The sequence below is a fragment of the Schistocerca piceifrons genome, chromosome 5 (assembly GCF_021461385.2).
Source record: "Schistocerca piceifrons isolate TAMUIC-IGC-003096 chromosome 5, iqSchPice1.1, whole genome shotgun sequence".
NCBI classification, from domain to species: Eukaryota; Metazoa; Arthropoda; class Insecta; order Orthoptera; family Acrididae; genus Schistocerca; species Schistocerca piceifrons.
In genome coordinates, this window is record NC_060142.1 from 487,323,315 (window position 1) to 487,342,827 (window position 19,513).

At 37.3% G+C, this 19,513-nt stretch overlaps 1 protein-coding gene across 1 annotated transcript in view; it reads left to right on the plus strand.

Annotated features, from left to right (window-relative positions):
* LOC124799096 (neural-cadherin-like) overlaps positions 1 to 19,513 on the plus strand; it is a 242,938-nt gene that overhangs the window by 90,710 nt on the left and 132,715 nt on the right. Inside the window, exons 24-25 of the mRNA XM_047262635.1 lie at positions 4,038 to 4,224; positions 9,955 to 10,144. Coding sequence (XP_047118591.1) covers positions 4,038 to 4,224; positions 9,955 to 10,144 — 377 coding nt within the window. The remainder of the gene's footprint in view (positions 1 to 4,037; positions 4,225 to 9,954; positions 10,145 to 19,513) is intronic.

Consider the following 19,513-nt stretch of genomic DNA (forward strand, 5'->3'; position numbering starts at 1 on the left):
TTCTTTATCTTGGACTCTTCATGAAGACATCTTCTGTGGGCCATTCAAAGAATTGTGTCCACATTAAGGAAAGTTGAAAGATAAGTCAGCTACTGCACTACGGAAAGAACATACTGAATGTAAAGTTCTGAAGCTGTTTTTCGGAAACAGAAATAAAACCTAACATATTTTGGATTTGCTTCTCTTTTTGCTATGCAATTGTTCTCAAACAATGCAGGGAAACCATTGGTTAGAAGTATTTCATTGCTTCAAATTGTAAATTTCACATCACATCTTGAAGATGCAGTGGTTGTCTTTTCATTATTGGTCAAATTTATTATGATATTTCAATCTTGAGTAACTCACAGTAATTTACAGTGAATTAAGAGTGTGAATTGTGTTTGCTAATCTGAGGGAAGCAGAACTTGGCAGTCTGAAATTGGCATCATATTACATAATGTCTACCTCCGCTCCATTGAGAGGTGAATACTAGGTTCAAAGGCACAGTGAAAAATGATCGACCCAGCTCAGATTTAAACCCACAACCTTAGGTTTTCAACACTCAACCCCTAGATCACTAGCCTACATGTGAATCTGGTCCCACTTGCTGCATTCTAGAGGCACTTTTGAATTATGGCAGCTGTTCAGTAGGTGATAATGGCACCATTTGCACAACTCAAATTTAACTCATCATAATTCAGTCAATTTGTACCAAATATTTATAAATTATATATAGAAACCTTCCTCATGAATCGGTGTATCTATTTGTCAAAATCAAATCAAATTACCTACAGCAGCTCCTGACATTAACCTGCGTATGCAGGCAGACATGAGCAAATGACTTCAGTTTATATATGTCTACAGAAGAAATTATGAGCATGTGCTGTAAAGTAATGCCTCTGAATTTTTTATGTGCAAATTGTTAATGCTTTCTAAATAAAACAAACATCATTAACATTTTTACATCTTTATTCTTCATGTCTGCATATGTGTTTCTGAACACAGTCACCTTGGTGATGATTACATTTCCCCCAATGAGAGACCAGTTTGTAGATACCATCACTCTAGAATGGTTGTTATTGTTGACAGAGCCATAACCTCAACTCCGCTTGCACCGCTTCATCGCCATAAAAGTGAAGTCCTCAGAGGTGTTTTTGAAGTTCTGGAAATGGATGAAAATCAGATGCAGCCAGGTCAGGACTATTGGAGGGTGATCAAGGGCCGTGAACCCAAGATGTTGATTGTTGCAGACATCACAGTGTGTAGTATGACATTGTCTTGCTGAAGGAGAGGTTGATCCATCTGTGGATGAACTCTTTGAATTTGAATGAAATTCTATCACAGCGCACTGTAATTATGTTACACACAGTCATGTTACACACTGCAATTCGAAGCTGTCTAGTGACAGAGGGCTGCAAATATACAGACACGAATAATGAAGATGTAGAATGTTAATAATATTTGTTTTATCTTAGGAGTTTTCCCATCAAAAATTTGGAGGCATTACTCCCTCGCCCTCACCCTCGTCCTCGTCCCCGCCCCCGCCCCCGCCCCCTCCCCCTTCCTCCTCCCCACCCACTGTTTCTGTTCAGAGATATCGAGTAGCTGGTTGAGTCATAGTTTTTGCAGAGCGTACAGTGCAGTAACATGAGGGAAGAGGGGGTGAGAGCAGGGAGAGAAGGGACTGGGAGAGAGAGGGGGAGGGGGAGGGGGAGGGGGAGGGGGAGGGAAAGGAGGGGCACAAACATGATGTGCAATGTCTGTGGATTTAATCGCAGCTAGATTGTGGGCGCCTAATGCAGAGGACATACCCTTTCCAACATTTGGTATGCAGTAGGCTTCTCTTGTGAGACTGTATCACTGGGGATGCCCGAGTGTCTCAATCAGCAAACAGTGCTAACCACCTTTGGCAATAATGTGCTGTCAAGCACCACTATTTACCATTACAGATTGAAACTCTGCATAGATGGACCACACTGTTGCAAATTCTCATCAGCTCAATGCTAATGAGCAGCTGTGTTCAGAACCCCCTCTTCTGTGTGGGGTGCACAGAATCCAGTGCACCACACGCGTGTCTGCTCACTGAATTTTAGAGGATACAAAGATTAGCATAGGCACAGTATTACCACCACTATATACTCAGAGCACTAAATAAGGTTAGCTGAACTGAAGGTATAAAAAAGCAGAAAAACAAGAGGTGATGCATTCCACTTGCTAACAGGTCACCATCCAGGTGGGAGATAGAGATGTTCTTCTGTGTAAGATAATGCATGTGCATAGTTTGACAGCACTGAAAAATCCGAGGTCATTCTTTTCCAGCACTGGGATTCATCTGTTTGTCTGCAGCACCCTGCACAGAATCTACACCTTCAGCAAGAGATGCATTACCACTTTGTGTCTGAATTGTGAAAGAATAAATGAACACTTCAAGAACAAAGAGGTGCTTAAGAAACCCCTCTCCCCACCCCTACACCCTCCCTCTGTGTCATCTGATCCTGACCTCACTTATGTTGCATACATCTGGTAGATTATTGAGCATGACATGCAAATCTTGGACTTAGCTGTGACCATCCTCTGAGCATTGTGGGTAGCAGTTGAGAGTCATGAATATGGATGGGTTCCCAACGTTTTTGAAGTCTCGTGTAGTCCTCATCACAATATGTCAGCACTGTCAACACGGCGAAAGATGGCGCCATGTATGAAGTGATATTGCTAACTCAGTTTCTCATGAGCAAATATTGTTATGATTGCATATTATCAGTGGTAACTGTAGTTGTACAGACTTGAGTGAAGATTGATGCAATAAGTGTTTATATCTATGAAATTTTAAATTGCACCAGTTTTATCATCATACTAATCTAACCATTGAGGTATGGCCATCTAACAGTGGCCCATTAAGTTCCAACCCCCACAAAGTGCTCTGTGAATCATAATCCATTAACACTGTCTATAAGATGACTGTCATTAATGTTGAGTCAGTAGCTCTAATTGATTCTAAGGCCTATGACATTTTGGTGGAACATAATGAGTTTTTCATTTCTAGTAGTTGTTATGTTGCTGTTAGTAAATGCTAACTTGTATCAGTAATTGTAAATGTAGTGTTTCTAGTGCAGTTTTTTTGTTGCAGAAGAATGATGAATCCTAAGCTTTCAGAATAAATATTAATTTAATAAAGCAAGAAATTGTAGGCCAGAAAAGTAGTCATTTGTTTATTTATATCAGGAGAATGTAACAGATAATGGTGTGCCAAATGTGTTCAACTCAGTTATTAATAATTTGCAACTAATTCTTAGAAAAGCCTAATCCACTCAAAATTTCTGTAGTTGTATGACATCACCTCACCACATAATTATTCACTGAGTTTTTTCCTTAAGTGTGTATCTCCACTGAAACTTAAAAAATGTAATTTCTCAACATAATTAACCTTCTTACCAGTATTGTTGGACATTGTTGCAGCGATATTTTTCCAACAGAAAAAACTTTTAGGTTGTTTCTTCTACCAAGAATTCCTTACCGTTTTGATCTTGTCATCAGTTGTGTACTGTCATGACCTCTAAGAGTTTTCCAGAAGTACGGACACACAATCTGAAGGAATAACACTGGGCCTGTATAGAGGATGCGGCAAAATATGAACTGTCAGTACCTGCATTATTTCAATAATTTCTGGGATATGTGGTGGGGGGGGGGGAAGCCTTATTTTTAAGGAAAAAATACCTTTGCACTCAAGTCCCCTGGGAAAATTTCACATTGACAGTTTCAACTCTATCTCCAGTATAGACTGTAACAGGCACTATTCACTATTTCACTCTAATAGTGCTCCAAAATTGACCTATTCCATCCCAAAGATTGTCAAAAGGTCTGTAACACCAGACAGTAGAAATTTAATCAATTGTTTAGTAAGAGAGGACATATGTCGTTATTTTGAAAACTCAATTTTGCTTCTGCTTCATGATCAAGCACCCACACTTCGTTCTCTCTGGAGATATGTGTGTGTGGGTAACTATACATTTATTCCTTATTGCTGTTGTGCTATTGCTACATTTTTTTTTCCACAACAGGTCTCCCGGTATGGTTCAGCAGCTACACTTGAGCTTGATGGTGGAGAAGGACGAAGATACAATGAAACATTTATATTTGAAGGGCATCAGTTACTTCTGGTGGACAAGCAAGAAGGTGTCTATGCTGGTGGAAAAGCTGAATACACAGGTGTACGAACATTTGAGGTGTATGATGATTATCAGAAAGGTTGGTAATAATGTCAGTAGTACTAATTTTTGTAAAAATTGTATAAATACCCCACATACCTGCCCTTAAAGTAAAATGAAGTAAGAAAAGATGGAGATTGCTTTTACCGTCACTGGAAGACATTCATCCACCAAGTCGTTACATGAAATTATCCATCATAGACGCAACTGGGTACAATTATCTTTATCTTCTGTCTGCTAGAATTCTTGTCTTTAGTGTTGTTACGTTACTGATGAAGGAGATGTTGAAATAGTTAAGTCATTGGTGTGTCATTTGGGAGGAGTAGGGTTCCAATCCCTGTCTGACCATATTAATTTGGGTTTTTGATTGTCCCCATTTCTTACAAATAAGGAACTGGTCCTTTCATTAAGGCTACAATCAATTCTTACCTTATATCCTTTTCCAACTAGTGCTGCATTTCTATCGACAGTGAAGTTATTAGACGAGAGTAATAATATTTTTCAAACAGGAAAATAAAAAATACAACTATTATTTTCCTCTCGATTCAGATTCTCTTTGCTAGATGCAAGATCCATGTGTGTTCACCAGGGGAAGGGGAGTGGGAAGATTAAATATCCATTTTTTTTCATATAAATGAGGTGGTCAGATTTGACACACGTCATGCCCCAACAACTACAGTCTTATAGGTAACACAAGAAACATATCTCAAAGAATTGATTGTTATCCACAGTATTTGAGGGTTCTGTAATGAATAAAAATTCTGTATTGTACTCCACATTCTGAGGGAGAGGGTCCTCCCTTTGCAGATGATTGTGTATCATTTTCATTAAAATTGAACTTATAATTATCACTATTATTGTTATGTTGTGTTGTGTATTTTTAGATAATTATCTGCCTCTTTATTTTTGTTTGAATTTATGGTGAGACATCATTTAGCCTGTTATGATTTCTGTTTTAAAACAGCTGAACCCCAACAAAACACTCAGTATGCAATACAAGTTGCTATAGTGCGGTTTCTTTTGATCATGCTATAAAAAACTGTACATTCACTTTCTAACCTGACCGGTTAGAAAATGCATACTGTTTGTTGGCTAGAGAAAGTTGTTGTGAAAACAAGCCGCATTACATGCCTCTACAGGTTGCATCAAATGTTTTCCAGTATCAGGTTTTCTAGTGTGTTCATCTTTCTCACTCGTACCTGTTCATTTTGGTGCACTCCATGCTCAATTTTAATTCACAATTCCATAAAATTATCACATCTATTCAGAACTCCTTATTTACATGTCCAAATGTGATGAAATCTGAGCTCCAAACATCCCTTAGACTTCACAAAGCAGTTATTTAGCTCCTGTAATGTGTGTGAATGTACTGTCCAATGATTAGCTGAGGACTATCAAAGCTGATCCTTTGTCTTTTATATTGGACCTATCACACCTTGAATAGCTTTCATGAGCAATTTATTAAATGGGGGAATTTAAAAAAAGAAATCACAAATAACAAAATAATCTCCCCTTTAAATAACTGAATTATCGTAAAACATTATTTTCCCAGTATCGTAAACTGGCTAGTTGCACTGTACAGATTTCCCCTACTAAGTATGATTCACTCTCTTTGTGCTGATACAATTCCCACACTACCATTTACTCAGTTAACAGACATAATAATATTTGTTTATTATATTACTTTGCACTCACACCATCATTCACACTAATAATTAAACACTAAATCAACAGTAATTAATAGGACATAATTTTCACAGAAGATACGTTTTTTCCAAAATGTGCTGACTATGTGCGATTAAAGTCTGTAAGACATTAATATCGTTTGGCCACAGCTGTAACTGTTCGGAAATGCTGCACCATAACAGTACACCTGTCGCACCAGAACCATGACTCATGTATGAAACTTATCCGGTCACTGCTGTTCAACTTACATAGGTACTATGCTTCAAACTTATCACTGAGGCATTCTCAGTGTGCACCCATGACAGCTTTAGCAACCAATGTAGTCACATTTCATAATACTACTCTAAATGCAGTTCAATCCATAATTACTATCAATTGCTATTCACTATTTTCCATGTTGCATGTTGGCAAGTGATGCATTTATCTTTCTCCCATTACCATAGTTTGTTGTTGTGGTCTTCAGTCCAGAGTCTGGTTTGATGCAGCTCTCCATGCTACTCTATCCTGTGCAAGCTTCTTCAACTCCCAGCATCTACTGCAACCTACATCCTTCTGAATCTGCTTAGTGTATTCATCTCTTGGTCTCCCTCTACGATTTTTACCCTCCACACTGCCCTCCAATACTAAATTGGTGATCCCTCGATGTCTCAGAACATGTCCTACCAACCGATCCCTTCTTCTGGTCAAGTTGTGCCACAAGCTCCTCTTCTCCCCAATTCTATTCAATACCTTCTCATTAGTTATGTGATCTACCCACCTTATCTTCAGCATTCTTCTGTAGCACCACATTTCGAAAGCTTCTATTCTCTTCTTGTCTAAGCTATTTATCATCCACGTTTCACTTCCATACATGGCTACACTCCATACAAATACTTTCAGAAACGACTTCCTGACACTTAAATCAATACTCAATGCTAACAAATTTCTCTTCTTAAGAAACACTTTCCTTGCCATTGCCAGTCTACATTTTATATCCTCTCTACTTCGACCATCATCAGTTATTTTGCTCCCCAAATAGCAAAACTCCTTTACTACTCTAAGTGTGTCATTTCCTAATCTAATTCCCTCAGCATCACCCGACTTAATTCGACTTCATTCCATTATCCTCGTTTTGCTTTTGTTGATGTTCATCTTATACCCTCCTTTCAAGACACTGTCCATTCCGTTCAACTGCTCTTCCAAGTCCTTTGCTGTCTCTGACAGAATTACAATGTCATTGGTGAACCTCAAAGTTTTTATTTCTTCTCCATGGATTTTAATACCTACTCCGAACTTTTCTTTTGTTTCCTTTATTGCTTGCTCAATATACAGATTGAATAACATCGGGGGTAGGCTACAACCCAGTCTCACTCCCTTCCCAACCACTGCTTCCCTTTCATGCCCCTCAACTCTTATAACTGCCATCTGGTTTCTGTACAAATTGTAAATAGCCTTTTGCTCCCTGTATTTTACCCCTGCCACCTTTAGAATTTGAAAGAGAGTATTCCAGTCAACATTGTCAAAAGCTTCCTCTAAGTCTACAAATGCTAGAAACGTAGGTTTGCCTTTCCTTAATCTTTCTTCTAAGACAAGTCGTAGGGTCAGTATTGCCTCACGTGTTCCAACATTTCTACGTAATCCAGACTTATCTTCCCCGAGGTCAGCTTCTATCAGTTTTTCCATTCGTCTGTAAAGAATTCGCATTAGTATTTTGCAGCTGTGACTTATTAAACTGATAGTTTGGTAATTTTCACATCTGTCAACACCTGTTTCTTTGGGACTGTGATGATTCTATTCTTCTTGAAGTCTGAGGGTATTTCGCCTGTCTCATACATCTTGCTCACCAGATGGTAGAGTTTTGTCAGGACTGGCTCTCCCACGGTTGTCAGTAGTTCTAATGGAATGTTGTCTACTCCAGGGGCCTTGTTTCGATTCAGGTCTTTCAGTGCTGTCAAACTCTTCACGCAATACCGTATCTCCCATTTCATCTTCATCTACATTCTCTTCCGGTTCCATAATATTGTCCTCAAGTACATCACCCTTGTATAGGCCCCTCTATATACTCCTTCCACCTTTCTGCTTTCCCTTCTTTGGTTAGGACTGGGTTTCCATCAAAGCTCTTGATATTCATGCAAGTGGTTCTCCTTTCTCCAAAGGTCTCTCTAATTTTCCTGTAGGCAGTATCTATCTTACCCCTAGTGAGATAAGCCTGTACATCCTTACATTTGTCCTCTAGCCATCCCTGCTTAGCCATTTTGCACTTCCTGTCGATCTCATTTTTGAGACATTTGTATTCCTTTTTGCCTGCTGCATTTTTATATTTTCTCCTTTCATCAATTAAATTCAATATTTCTTCTGTTACCATAGTACCAATCATATTAGGCAGATCTCAGTAACTGCATGTAGTTCAATATTACTCAAAAGTTATCCATAAGTTCCATTTAACATACAACCTAGAACATGGCTCACAAAAAGACTTTTAAAACACAATTTCTGTGACTGCGGTCAGAGGGGTGCTAGGGACACCATCATTAGTAACTGAACCCTTGGTGCAAACACCAGTTATCTCATAGTTATTGTGGTAAGTGGGCCAGTGGTGGTACTTGGCTGCTGCAACGACATCAGCGGACATGTCTACAAGCTGCTGCACCTTCTCCTGGTGTAGTTGTAGTGAGTGTCACCATTGTTATTTGTGAGCCGGTGTCCATGTCTAAACTCACGCCTGCCCAGCTGAGCACTTTGAGTCAAGCGAGAAATACGAACCCACTTCATGCCACTCAGTAATTTTTCCCAATCTTAATGATACTAATAATTTATATTCTCAACTGCAAGGTTTATTTGAAATAATAATGTTTTAGCTGTCTGAAGTCTGATATGATTGTAACATTTCCCCTTGTTTTGAATTTTTGACTAGTATTACAGTAACAATGTTACTTTCACTTATGGTGTGTTAATCAAACAACCACATCTGCATTGACTCAAGGACACTACAATTAACAATTGGAACGGAAAACTACACAAATGGAATACAGGTGTCACCTGGTTTATAACATGTCATCCTTGCACAACAATAACAATAAATACTAACTGTAAAATTTAGCCATACAAATTCAGTGAATCAATCTTGTGTCCATTAGTGCACTTTCCATTCATATCAAGGAATAACATTTGTCTATCCTGTATTTTGTCTTCGTGTTTCATTGACATTTGAATGTTATGCCGACAGCAGATTTTATGTTTCAAAGACAAGAAAGAGAAAGGCGTCGATAACTCATGAGCAAGAACACGACAGTCGAAATTGTGGCACTAAACCGAAATATTTAAGTTGCCAGAGTGGGACACTGTTACATGCCTATTCATTCTGGGTAATCTAAGCTGCCTGTTTGTAATTGTTAATAAGTTACCACTGTATTACAGTATAATAAGTGAAATCAACTAGTCTTGAAGGATTTGTTGACATATTTCTCTGCAGGCCAAATAACAAGATAGTTTTCAACAAAACATGTATCTGTGTTGGAAGCATCCAAGTAAAGCCATTTTTCCTAGGACTTTTCCAAGTTTATAGAAAAATTAGCAGTCTCAGTCACACTTATGAAGAATTCAGTGGCTGCAAAAGTAAGTGTTGCCTGAAAATGGCTTAAACCTGCCTCTTGTGTTTGGTCTGTAGATGCTTCATTCAGAAGTAGTAGTTTTCTGAATGAAGCATCTACAGACCAAAATTCTTATTTTTGCTCCATCTTTGTCTCTAGAAGTCTGTTCAGTTGTTTTCAAATGCACTGAGTGTCAAGGTGAAATTACTTAATAATTATGTAATATTTTCCAATTCTGGTACATGATAAACGAAGAATTATAAAGGAAGTGAAAACCGATACACACTTTTCTCTGTTTTTCTGGCGTTCCTGGTTTACCCAGATTTGTTCTTTGAATCTTACAATTTGTGTAAATCATTTTGATAGTCAAGATGAATGCCCACAGATTTTACAATACAGTTATGACTGAACAACTAGGCCATTGGTGCATTTAAAAAGAGCAATCTAATGTTGCTAAAATAGCAAATTTATTCTTTCAAATGAGAATGCAGAAAAATATCTTCTAAAATTGACAGGTTGTTTGGATGACATTCGACTAGAAGGCAAGCATCTTCCTCTTCCTCCAGCAATGAATGGAACACAGTGGGGACAAGCAACAATGGCACGGAATCTGGAACGTAATTGTCCATCAAATAATCCCTGTGCAAATGTTTTGTGCCCAGATCCATTTGAGTGTGTTGACTTGTGGAATGACTATGAATGCACGTAAGTATATTAATATATTTTTCAATTCAGGCCTTCATCATCTAATGAAAGTTTACCCTGATATCCACTTAAGATAATAAATATGAAGTTTTTAATTTTGTGCAATACTGTCTACATTTTTATTTAATGATCATGGAATTATATTTCCATGATCATGGAATTATATTTCCATGATCATGGAATTATATTTCCATGTAGTTGTGACAATGATTAAATAAAGTGTGCAATATCCTACAACTTGAGCTAAATTCTCAAATGCATATAAATAATATTTTTATTCTAACATTGCTTTTACAAATCAGCATTAATGCATCTTCATAACATAGTGATCATATTAATATTTCAAATGTTGTTAATAATGCCATCAGAAAAGCCCAGACATGACAGCTGCTGAGTTTTAGGTGCTTCATTATTTTGGTTTTGCCCACAACTTTTATATTCATTTGCTATCTAGTCTTATAACGTTTAGCATTAAATTAATAGTATGAAATTCACAAGATTTAACCCATGTGTTATTTGTAGTATCACCTTGATTCACTGTAGGTGGTAGGAAGATTTTTTAAATGAGATCTCAGGCTGTACTTTGTAGTTACAGTTCTCCTTGCTCTCATTGATATAGCTTTCATATACCAAATTACAGCCAGCTGCTGTGAAAAATAGTGAAACTGATTTATAGTTTATGAACTGTAGGAAATAAAACTAAAGTTATTGCAAGATTAGATGACGAGGAACAAAGACTGAACTGCTGCTCTGTTAGTTTATTAGATGCAAGTTCCCATAAGCACACACAATATTTTATTATGGCAGGCAACATGCAAAACTGTTCACAGATGAACACATTTTTTCCAGAGCTAAAGTGACAACATGCCGGCCATATTTATATGAAATGAGTTTGGTACAGAAGGAAGATACTACAGATGCCACAACAATTAAATCTTGCTACTTTCATAGTACTCGTTGAAAGCCAAGCTTCTTGTATGTTTGTACATATGTATGTATGTATGTATGTCTCCATAACACACACACACACACACACACACACACACACACACACACACACACACAAAAAACAAACAAACAAAAAAACTGTGTGTCATTGTATAGTATTTATGAATCAACCTTGCCAGTACAGGCAAACTTTTCTGGTATTACTGTTACTCAAACCAGATCATACATAGGACAAGAAATTTACTGAACAAGACACACTGAACTTAGTGGCAGCTGTTGTTACATTGTTGTGTACCAGTGTCTGCAAACAGAGTTTGTGTATCTGCATGGATACTAAATAATATTTCCTTAAAGTTCAATCACAATCTGACTTTACAAAACTTATTTTGGTAGTCTTTGTGTGACTAATATCTCACCTGCTTTTAGTACGTCTCTAGTGGAGCACATCTAATGAGATCCAACAACAGGATAGCATTCAGTCTCTGGGAATACAAGACTTCACTCTAAATGGGTCACTTAGTTCGGCTACTTTTTAGTACAGATTTTTGTGACGCACTACTGTGCGTTCGTGCGTGTCACACATCTGCTCTAGCAGATGATCTCTCACTGTAGCAGGTGATGTGTCACCCAACAAAAATCCACATCATGAACTGTATGTGTCCAGGGGCAAGAGTCTTCTCTGTCGTGCACTTCTTTTTCTTTAAAGTATGCTACGGGAATTGTCCAACTTCTGGCACTTCCTGTGCTGACACCGAGCTGTCCACACAATGAATGCACAGATTTAAAGGTCTTTTGGCGTTAAGTTTATGTTCAAGTTATTTATTAGGACTAAATGGCTTGCCATAATGCTACAAGGTAGGTGCACAACCCTTACAGACACCAATGGTGAGTCTGTTTCTTGTGTTTATAAAGCAAATGGCATTGCAGACCCCTACAACACCTATGGCGGTAGGCAACATTGATTCATGGCAACATTGTTCAGCACCCACCTCATGGTCTCATATCCTGAGTGAGGAGTATCAACTTCACAGAGCTCTTTAAATTATAATGAGTGCAGCACGATTGGACCTCTTTTCTGTGAACTATATGCAAACCAATGTGGCACCATGCCTGCAGCCATTAGAGACTGAAATCCCCAATTGTGTTAAATTAGCTTCACATATGGTACCTCAAGCTCATTTATTTGTATTTTGCTTTGATCAATGTGTTAGAATAGCTTTGTTTACTATACTTCAAGATCATTAACAATGTTTCTCATGTTGTCTTAAAAAGAAACTGACTTCATCACACACAGATGGTGGGAACCCCTCAAATGTACTCAAAGCCTTCATATGAGGGAGGGGGTGGGGGGGGGGGGGGGGGGGGGGGATTTACAGACCAACTCAGTTGAGAGTTTTTATTCATAGACATTTTTGTGGCGACTTACCTTTGTAAATGTAATTTGCAATTAATTGTGCCTGTTAACATTCCAATAAAGGAATTGCTTTGTATTTGAATTTCCTTTGGTTACAATGTTCCCATAATTTAACCACCGATTTTACCCTGTACATCTAGCAAATGCTCAGTGTCCGCCTGTTGTGTTCACAGTACCATTATGGTTGCAAGTGTTTCAGAAATGAAGAATCAAGTTTAGAATAAATATTTCCAATTGCTACTAAGGTAGAGCTTCACTTTTGAGGAAACTTAAGATATAACATTTTAAGACTACAGAAACATATTAGCGTAACTTACATAATTCACATTAGTGACAGTATATTTGGCAGAGATTTCAAACAATTTAGTAGTTTAACTACAGTTTCACATTACATATACCATTGTTGTTCTTTGACATTATCATATATGTCAATCTCCTCAAAATTAAATAAAAAAAATAAAGCATTATACTAGGACTGCAATCATCATCTTAAGACCATAAGGGTTCAACAGTTGACCAGAAAGTAGGCATATATTGGAATGTTATTGCTGGTATTCATTGCTGGAGAGTATTCAACCAGGGTACATTTGTGTGAATGTGATCTGTCAGTTGTTTGTTCACAATTATCTTTACCTTTAAATCTTTTCTTTCTGCACTCACTCATGTCACTCCTTGAAGTTGCAATCCTGCCATGAAGTGCCAGCTGTAGCTATATCAAACTTCTTCACTGTCTGTATGAAAGTGCTGTTACAATGGAAGATCATGTTTGCTGCCCACCAGCAAAGTAATTACAGGACCACTTCTCTTCAAAAATGTTCTGTATTTAACGGTCCCCATATCACCTTCAACATATCAATTAAACATTCACATTTAAGCTCTTATTAACCAAACTCATTGACAGATGGATCATTAGCATCCCAAATTCAGGAATTAATTAATTCCATATGATCCTTTGTTTTCTCCTTCAGAACAGTAGCCACAGTTGTCCTAACCTACTCCTCTTTGGTGTCCATGGCACCCCCAAGTCTCAAAGTCAAAGTGTAAATGACTCCCTCCCTCCCTCCCTCCCCTCCCCTCCCCTCCCCTCCCCTTCCCCCCCCCCCCCACCCTCCCACCTCAGTAAAACACACACCCTCCATCATGCCTTGTGGCTATATTCATATTTGCATTTTGTATTTTCACATAAATAAAAAATGTGTGCACGGTATATAGTCTTTCCTCTACCACTACCATCATAATTTGAAGTTTCTACACAACCCCCTTTTATTGGCTCAGTAAAAAGGAAATGGGATATGTTGCTACCTTGAATAGCAGCATGTACCACCATAATACTTGGGTCTACATATTTTCAACAGCTTCTCACAATATGTTTAATACTTTGGAGGAAAGTATAGTTGTATTTATGAGTGAAATAAAATGCTTTCTGTTATCCCACTACTCCTGTCCCATGGAGAGGTATCCTCAGAAGGATTCTTATTACTATTGTAAAGGAATTAAGCTTTTGTTATGTTTTTGCTTCTAAAATGTGTCACTTTTATCTTAAATAGTTCCATAATACTCACATACAAGCTACGCCAAACAGTTATAATCTTAGCAGCACATCCACCAACTTCTTTTATGCCTACTTGCAGGCGTACTTGGTAATGACTCTGCATACCTGAAGACCTGGAGTATGCTGCTCAAGCATCTGTTGTGTCATGTCCTTAACAAATGTGCTGCATTTTCCCAGATCCTGCAGGAAATCTATGTCTTTAAGTTACAGTGTCTTCTACTTACTTCAAATGTTTGTTTCGTTTCATACTGCTATATCAATAAGTAGTAATACTACTTATTACTGATATAACGTGAGTGGCTCCTTTAGTTTGCCACTGATAAAATTGGATATTATCAGGTTTGTTCTTTTGTTAGAGACGTTATCATTGAGTAATCCACATTTAAAGAGAGTTGTCATTCAGTAAACAAAATGAAAACAAGCACCCAGCAGGAATGTGTGTGTAGAAAAGGCCATCTTAAATGAAAATTCCGAGTGTATTTCTGATTCAATCAAATAAGAATATCAGAAATGACAGCAGTTCTAATACACTTGTTGGGGGACTCCTGATGTAACATATGTAACCTAGTTTGTCATACTGACTGGTGATTGTACAACATAATTATAAGTCAAGTGAGAGAAGTTTCTTTTCTGCAAGGTTTTTCATTATATTTAAGCTTAAGATGTGTAATAAGATCCTGCATTAATTGTACATAATAGATATTGGTCTTTGATGGGAGAGTCATGCAGTCAAAACTGTGCCATAGAAAGGAATTCGTGTCTGATTGTTCTGAGTGCCTTGCCTGGGAAATTACTTTGAGCAAATAACTATACTACCATCACTAAAGATTAACTAAAAATCCAAACTTTTTGAATCAATTAACAACGAGGAGCGAATCAGTGATCATAAGGTTGCATTAGCATCGATGGGATATGTTGCTACCTTGAATAGCAGCATGTACCACCATAATACTTGGGTCTACATATTTTCAACAGCTTCTCACAATATGTTTAATACTTTGGAGGAAAGTATAGTTGTATTTATGAGTGAAATAAAATGCTTTCTGTTATCCCCACTACTCCTGTCCCCATGGAGAGGTATCCTCAGAAGGATTCTTATTACTATTGTAAAGGAATTAAGCTTTTGTTATGTTTTTGCTTCTAAAATGTGTCACTTTTATCTTAAATAGTTCCATAATACTCACATACAAGCTACGCCAAACAGTTATAATCTTAGCAGCACATCCACCAACTTCTTTTATGCCTACTTGCAGGCGTACTTGGTAATGACTCTGCATACCTGAAGACCTGGAGTATGCTGCTCAAGCATCTGTTGTGTCATGTCCTTAACAAATGTGCTGCATTTTCCCAGATCCTGCAGGAAATCTATGTCTTTAAGTTACAGTGTCTTCTACTTACTTCAAATGTTTGTTTCGTTTCATACTGCTATATCAATAAGTAGTAATACTACTTATTACTGATATAACGTGAGTGGCTCCTTTAGTTTGCCACTGATAAAATTGGATATTATCAGGTTTGTTCTTTTGTTAGAGACGTATCATTGAGTAATCCACATTTAAAGAGAGTTGTCATTCAGTAAACAAAATGAAAACAAGCACCCAGCAGGAATGTGTGTGTAGAAAAGGCCATCTTAAATGAAAATTCGAGTGTATTTCTGATTCAATCAAATAAGAATATCAGAAATGACAGCAGTTCTAATACACTTGTTGGGGGACTCCTGATGTAACATATGTAACCTAGTTTGTCATACTGACTGGTGATTGTACAACATAATTATAAGTCAAGTGAGAGAAGTTTCTTTTCTGCAAGGTTTTTCATTATATTTAAGCTTAAGATGTGTAATAAGATCCTGCATTAATTGTACATAATAGATATTGGTCTTTGATGGGAGAGTCATGCAGTCAAAACTGTGCCATAGAAAGGAATTCGTGTCTGATTGTTCTGAGTGCCTTGCCTGGAAATTACTTTGAGCAAATAACTATACTACCATCACTAAAGATTAACTAAAAATCCAAACTTTTTGAATCAATTAACAACGAGGAGCGAATCAGTGATCATAAGGTTGCATTAGCATCGATGGGATATGTTGCTACCTTGAATAGCAGCATGTACCACCATAAAACTTGGGTCTACATATTTTCAACAGCTTCTCACAATATGTTTAATACTTTGGAGCGAAAGTATAGTTGTATTTATGAGTGAAATAAAATGCTTTCTGTTATCCCACTACTCCTGTCCCATGGAGAGGTATCCTCAGAAGGATTCTTATTACTATTGTAAAGGAATTAAGCTTTTGTTATGTTTTTGCTTCTAAAATGTGTCACTTTTATCTTAAATAGTTCCATAATACTCACATACAAGCTACGCCAAACAGTTATAATCTTAGCAGCACATCCACCAACTTCTTTTATGCCTACTTGCAGGCGTACTTGGTAATGACTCTGCATACCTGAAGACCTGGAGTATGCTGCTCAAGCATCTGTTGTGTCATGTCCTTAACAAATGTGCTGCATTTTCCCAGATCCTGCAGGAAATCTATGTCTTTAAGTTACAGTGTCTTCTACTTACTTCAAATGTTTGTTTCGTTTCATACTGCTATATCAATAAGTAGTAATACTACTTATTACTGATATAACGTGAGTGGCTCCTTTAGTTTGCCACTGATAAAATTGGATATTATCAGGTTTGTTCTTTTGTTAGAGACGTTATCATTGAGTAATCCACATTTAAAGAGAGTTGTCATTCAGTAAACAAAATGAAAACAAGCACCCAGCAGGAATGTGTGTGTAGAAAAGGCCATCTTAAATGAAAATTCCGAGTGTATTTCTGATTCAATCAAATAAGAATATCAGAAATGACAGCAGTTCTAATACACTTGTTGGGGGACTCCTGATGTAACATATGTAACCTAGTTTGTCATACTGACTGGTGATTGTACAACATAATTATAAGTCAAGTGAGAGAAGTTTCTTTTCTGCAAGGTTTTTCATTATATTTAAGCTTAAGATGTGTAATAAGATCCTGCATTAATTGTACATAATAGATATTGGTCTTTGATGGGAGAGTCATGCAGTCAAAACTGTGCCATAGAAAGGAATTCGTGTCTGATTGTTCTGAGTGCCTTGCCTGGAAATTACTTTGAGCAAATAACTATACTACCATCACTAAAGATTAACTAAAAATCCAAACTTTTTGAATCAATTAACAACGAGGAGCGAATCAGTGATCATAAGGTTGCATTAGCATCGATGGGATATGTTGCTACCTTGAATAGCAGCATGTACCACCATAATACTTGGGTCTACATATTTTCAACAGCTTCTCACAATATGTTTAATACTTTGGAGGAAAGTATAGTTGTATTTATGAGTGAAATAAAATGCTTTCTGTTATCCCACTACTCCTGTCCCATGGAGAGGTATCCTCAGAAGGATTCTTATTACTATTGTAAAGGAATTAAGCTTTTGTTATGTTTTTGCTTCTAAAATGTGTCACTTTTATCTTAAATAGTTCCATAATACTCACATACAAGCTACGCCAAACAGTTATAATCTTAGCAGCACATCCACCAACTTCTTTTATGCCTACTTGCAGGCGTACTTGGTAATGACTCTGCATACCTGAAGACCTGGAGTATGCTGCTCAAGCATCTGTTGTGTCATGTCCTTAACAAATGTGCTGCATTTTCCCAGATCCTGCAGGAAATCTATGTCTTTAAGTTACAGTGTCTTCTACTTACTTCAAATGTTTGTTTCGTTTCATACTGCTATATCAATAAGTAGTAATACTACTTATTACTGATATAACGTGAGTGGCTCCTTTAGTTTGCCACTGATAAAATTGGATATTATCAGGTTTGTTCTTTTGTTAGAGACGTTATCATTGAGTAATCCACATTTAAAGAGAGTTGTCATTCAGTAAACAAAATGAAAACAAGCACCCAGCAGGAATGTGTGTGTAGAAAAGGCCATCTTAAATGAAAATTCCGAGTGTATTTCTGATTCAATCAAATAAGAATATCAGAAATGACAGCAGTTCTAATACACTTGTTGGGGGACTCCTGATGTAACATATGTAACCTAGTTTGTCATACTGACTGGTGATTGTACAACATAATTATAAGTCAAGTGAGAGAAGTTTCTTTTCTGCAAGGTTTTTCATTATATTTAAGCTTAAGATGTGTAATAAGATCCTGCATTAATTGTACATAATAGATATTGGTCTTTGATGGGAGAGTCATGCAGTCAAAACTGTGCCATAGAAAGGAATTCGTGTCTGATTGTTCTGAGTGCCTTGCCTGGAAATTACTTTGAGCAAATAACTATACTACCATCACTAAAGATTAACTAAAAATCCAAACTTTTTGAATCAATTAACAACGAGGAGCGAATCAGTGATCATAAGGTTGCATTAGCATCGATGACTGAGTATTACAAGGAATGTTAAAGGTGGGCAAATATTTTTTGTTAGCAAGAGTGATGTGACAAACTGCATAGTGTCTAAGTAGACAACATCAAATATACAGTTCTGAGGACACTGATATGGAACACAAATGGATGAAACCCAAAGCCATTGTACAATTTGCCTCAGACAAGTATGTGCTGAGAAAGGTTGTGAGGTTTTGAAAAGAATCAGTGTGTTTCTGTAGCTGTGTTACAAAGTTCATGCAAATGCAAAGAGAGCTTCATCTCCAATTTAAACACAGTAAAAGCCTAGTAGATGTACAACAACTGAATAAAGCCACAAGGAGGTTCATGGGAATAATGGAAGAAGCATTCAATGAATTTGAAAGTAAATTTTTGCTAAGGAAGTTGACAAAGTCCTAATCAGTGTTTGGTTTTGAATTAAGTCAATAAGCAGATGGGAATCATCTGTTCAGTTGCTCAGTGACCATACTGGCACTGAAAACAGATGGTGACAGAGAGAAGGCCATAATACTGAATTCGGTCTCCTGAAACTGTTAAAAGTGCAGAACATCATAATAAATTCCTACCTTAAATCAGTACATGAATGCCAAAATGGTAGATATCTGTTAAAGAGTGGAGAGGCATCTGAATTGCATAAGATATCAAGATTCTACAGAGTTTATGCAAAAGAACTTCCTCCTCTCCTAGCTGTAATTTATCATAGGTTGCAGGAGCAAAGGAAAGGTAATTGGAAAAAACACAAGGTATTCCCATTTTCAAGAAAGGTCATAAAACATATTTCTAGATCTGTATTGCCAATGTCAATCTGTTGTACTATTGTGGAACATGTTTTATGCTCACATATGACTTTTTGGGTTAAGAAACTCTCCTCTATAAAAACATGGATTCTGTGAACCGAGATCTTGTGAAACTCGGCTCACTCTGTTTGTCCATTAGATCCAGAGTGCCGTAAATGAAGGTGCTCAGGTTAACGTCGGGTCCCTAGAGCTCTCGAAGACATTCGATACCACCATACACTGTTTAATGAA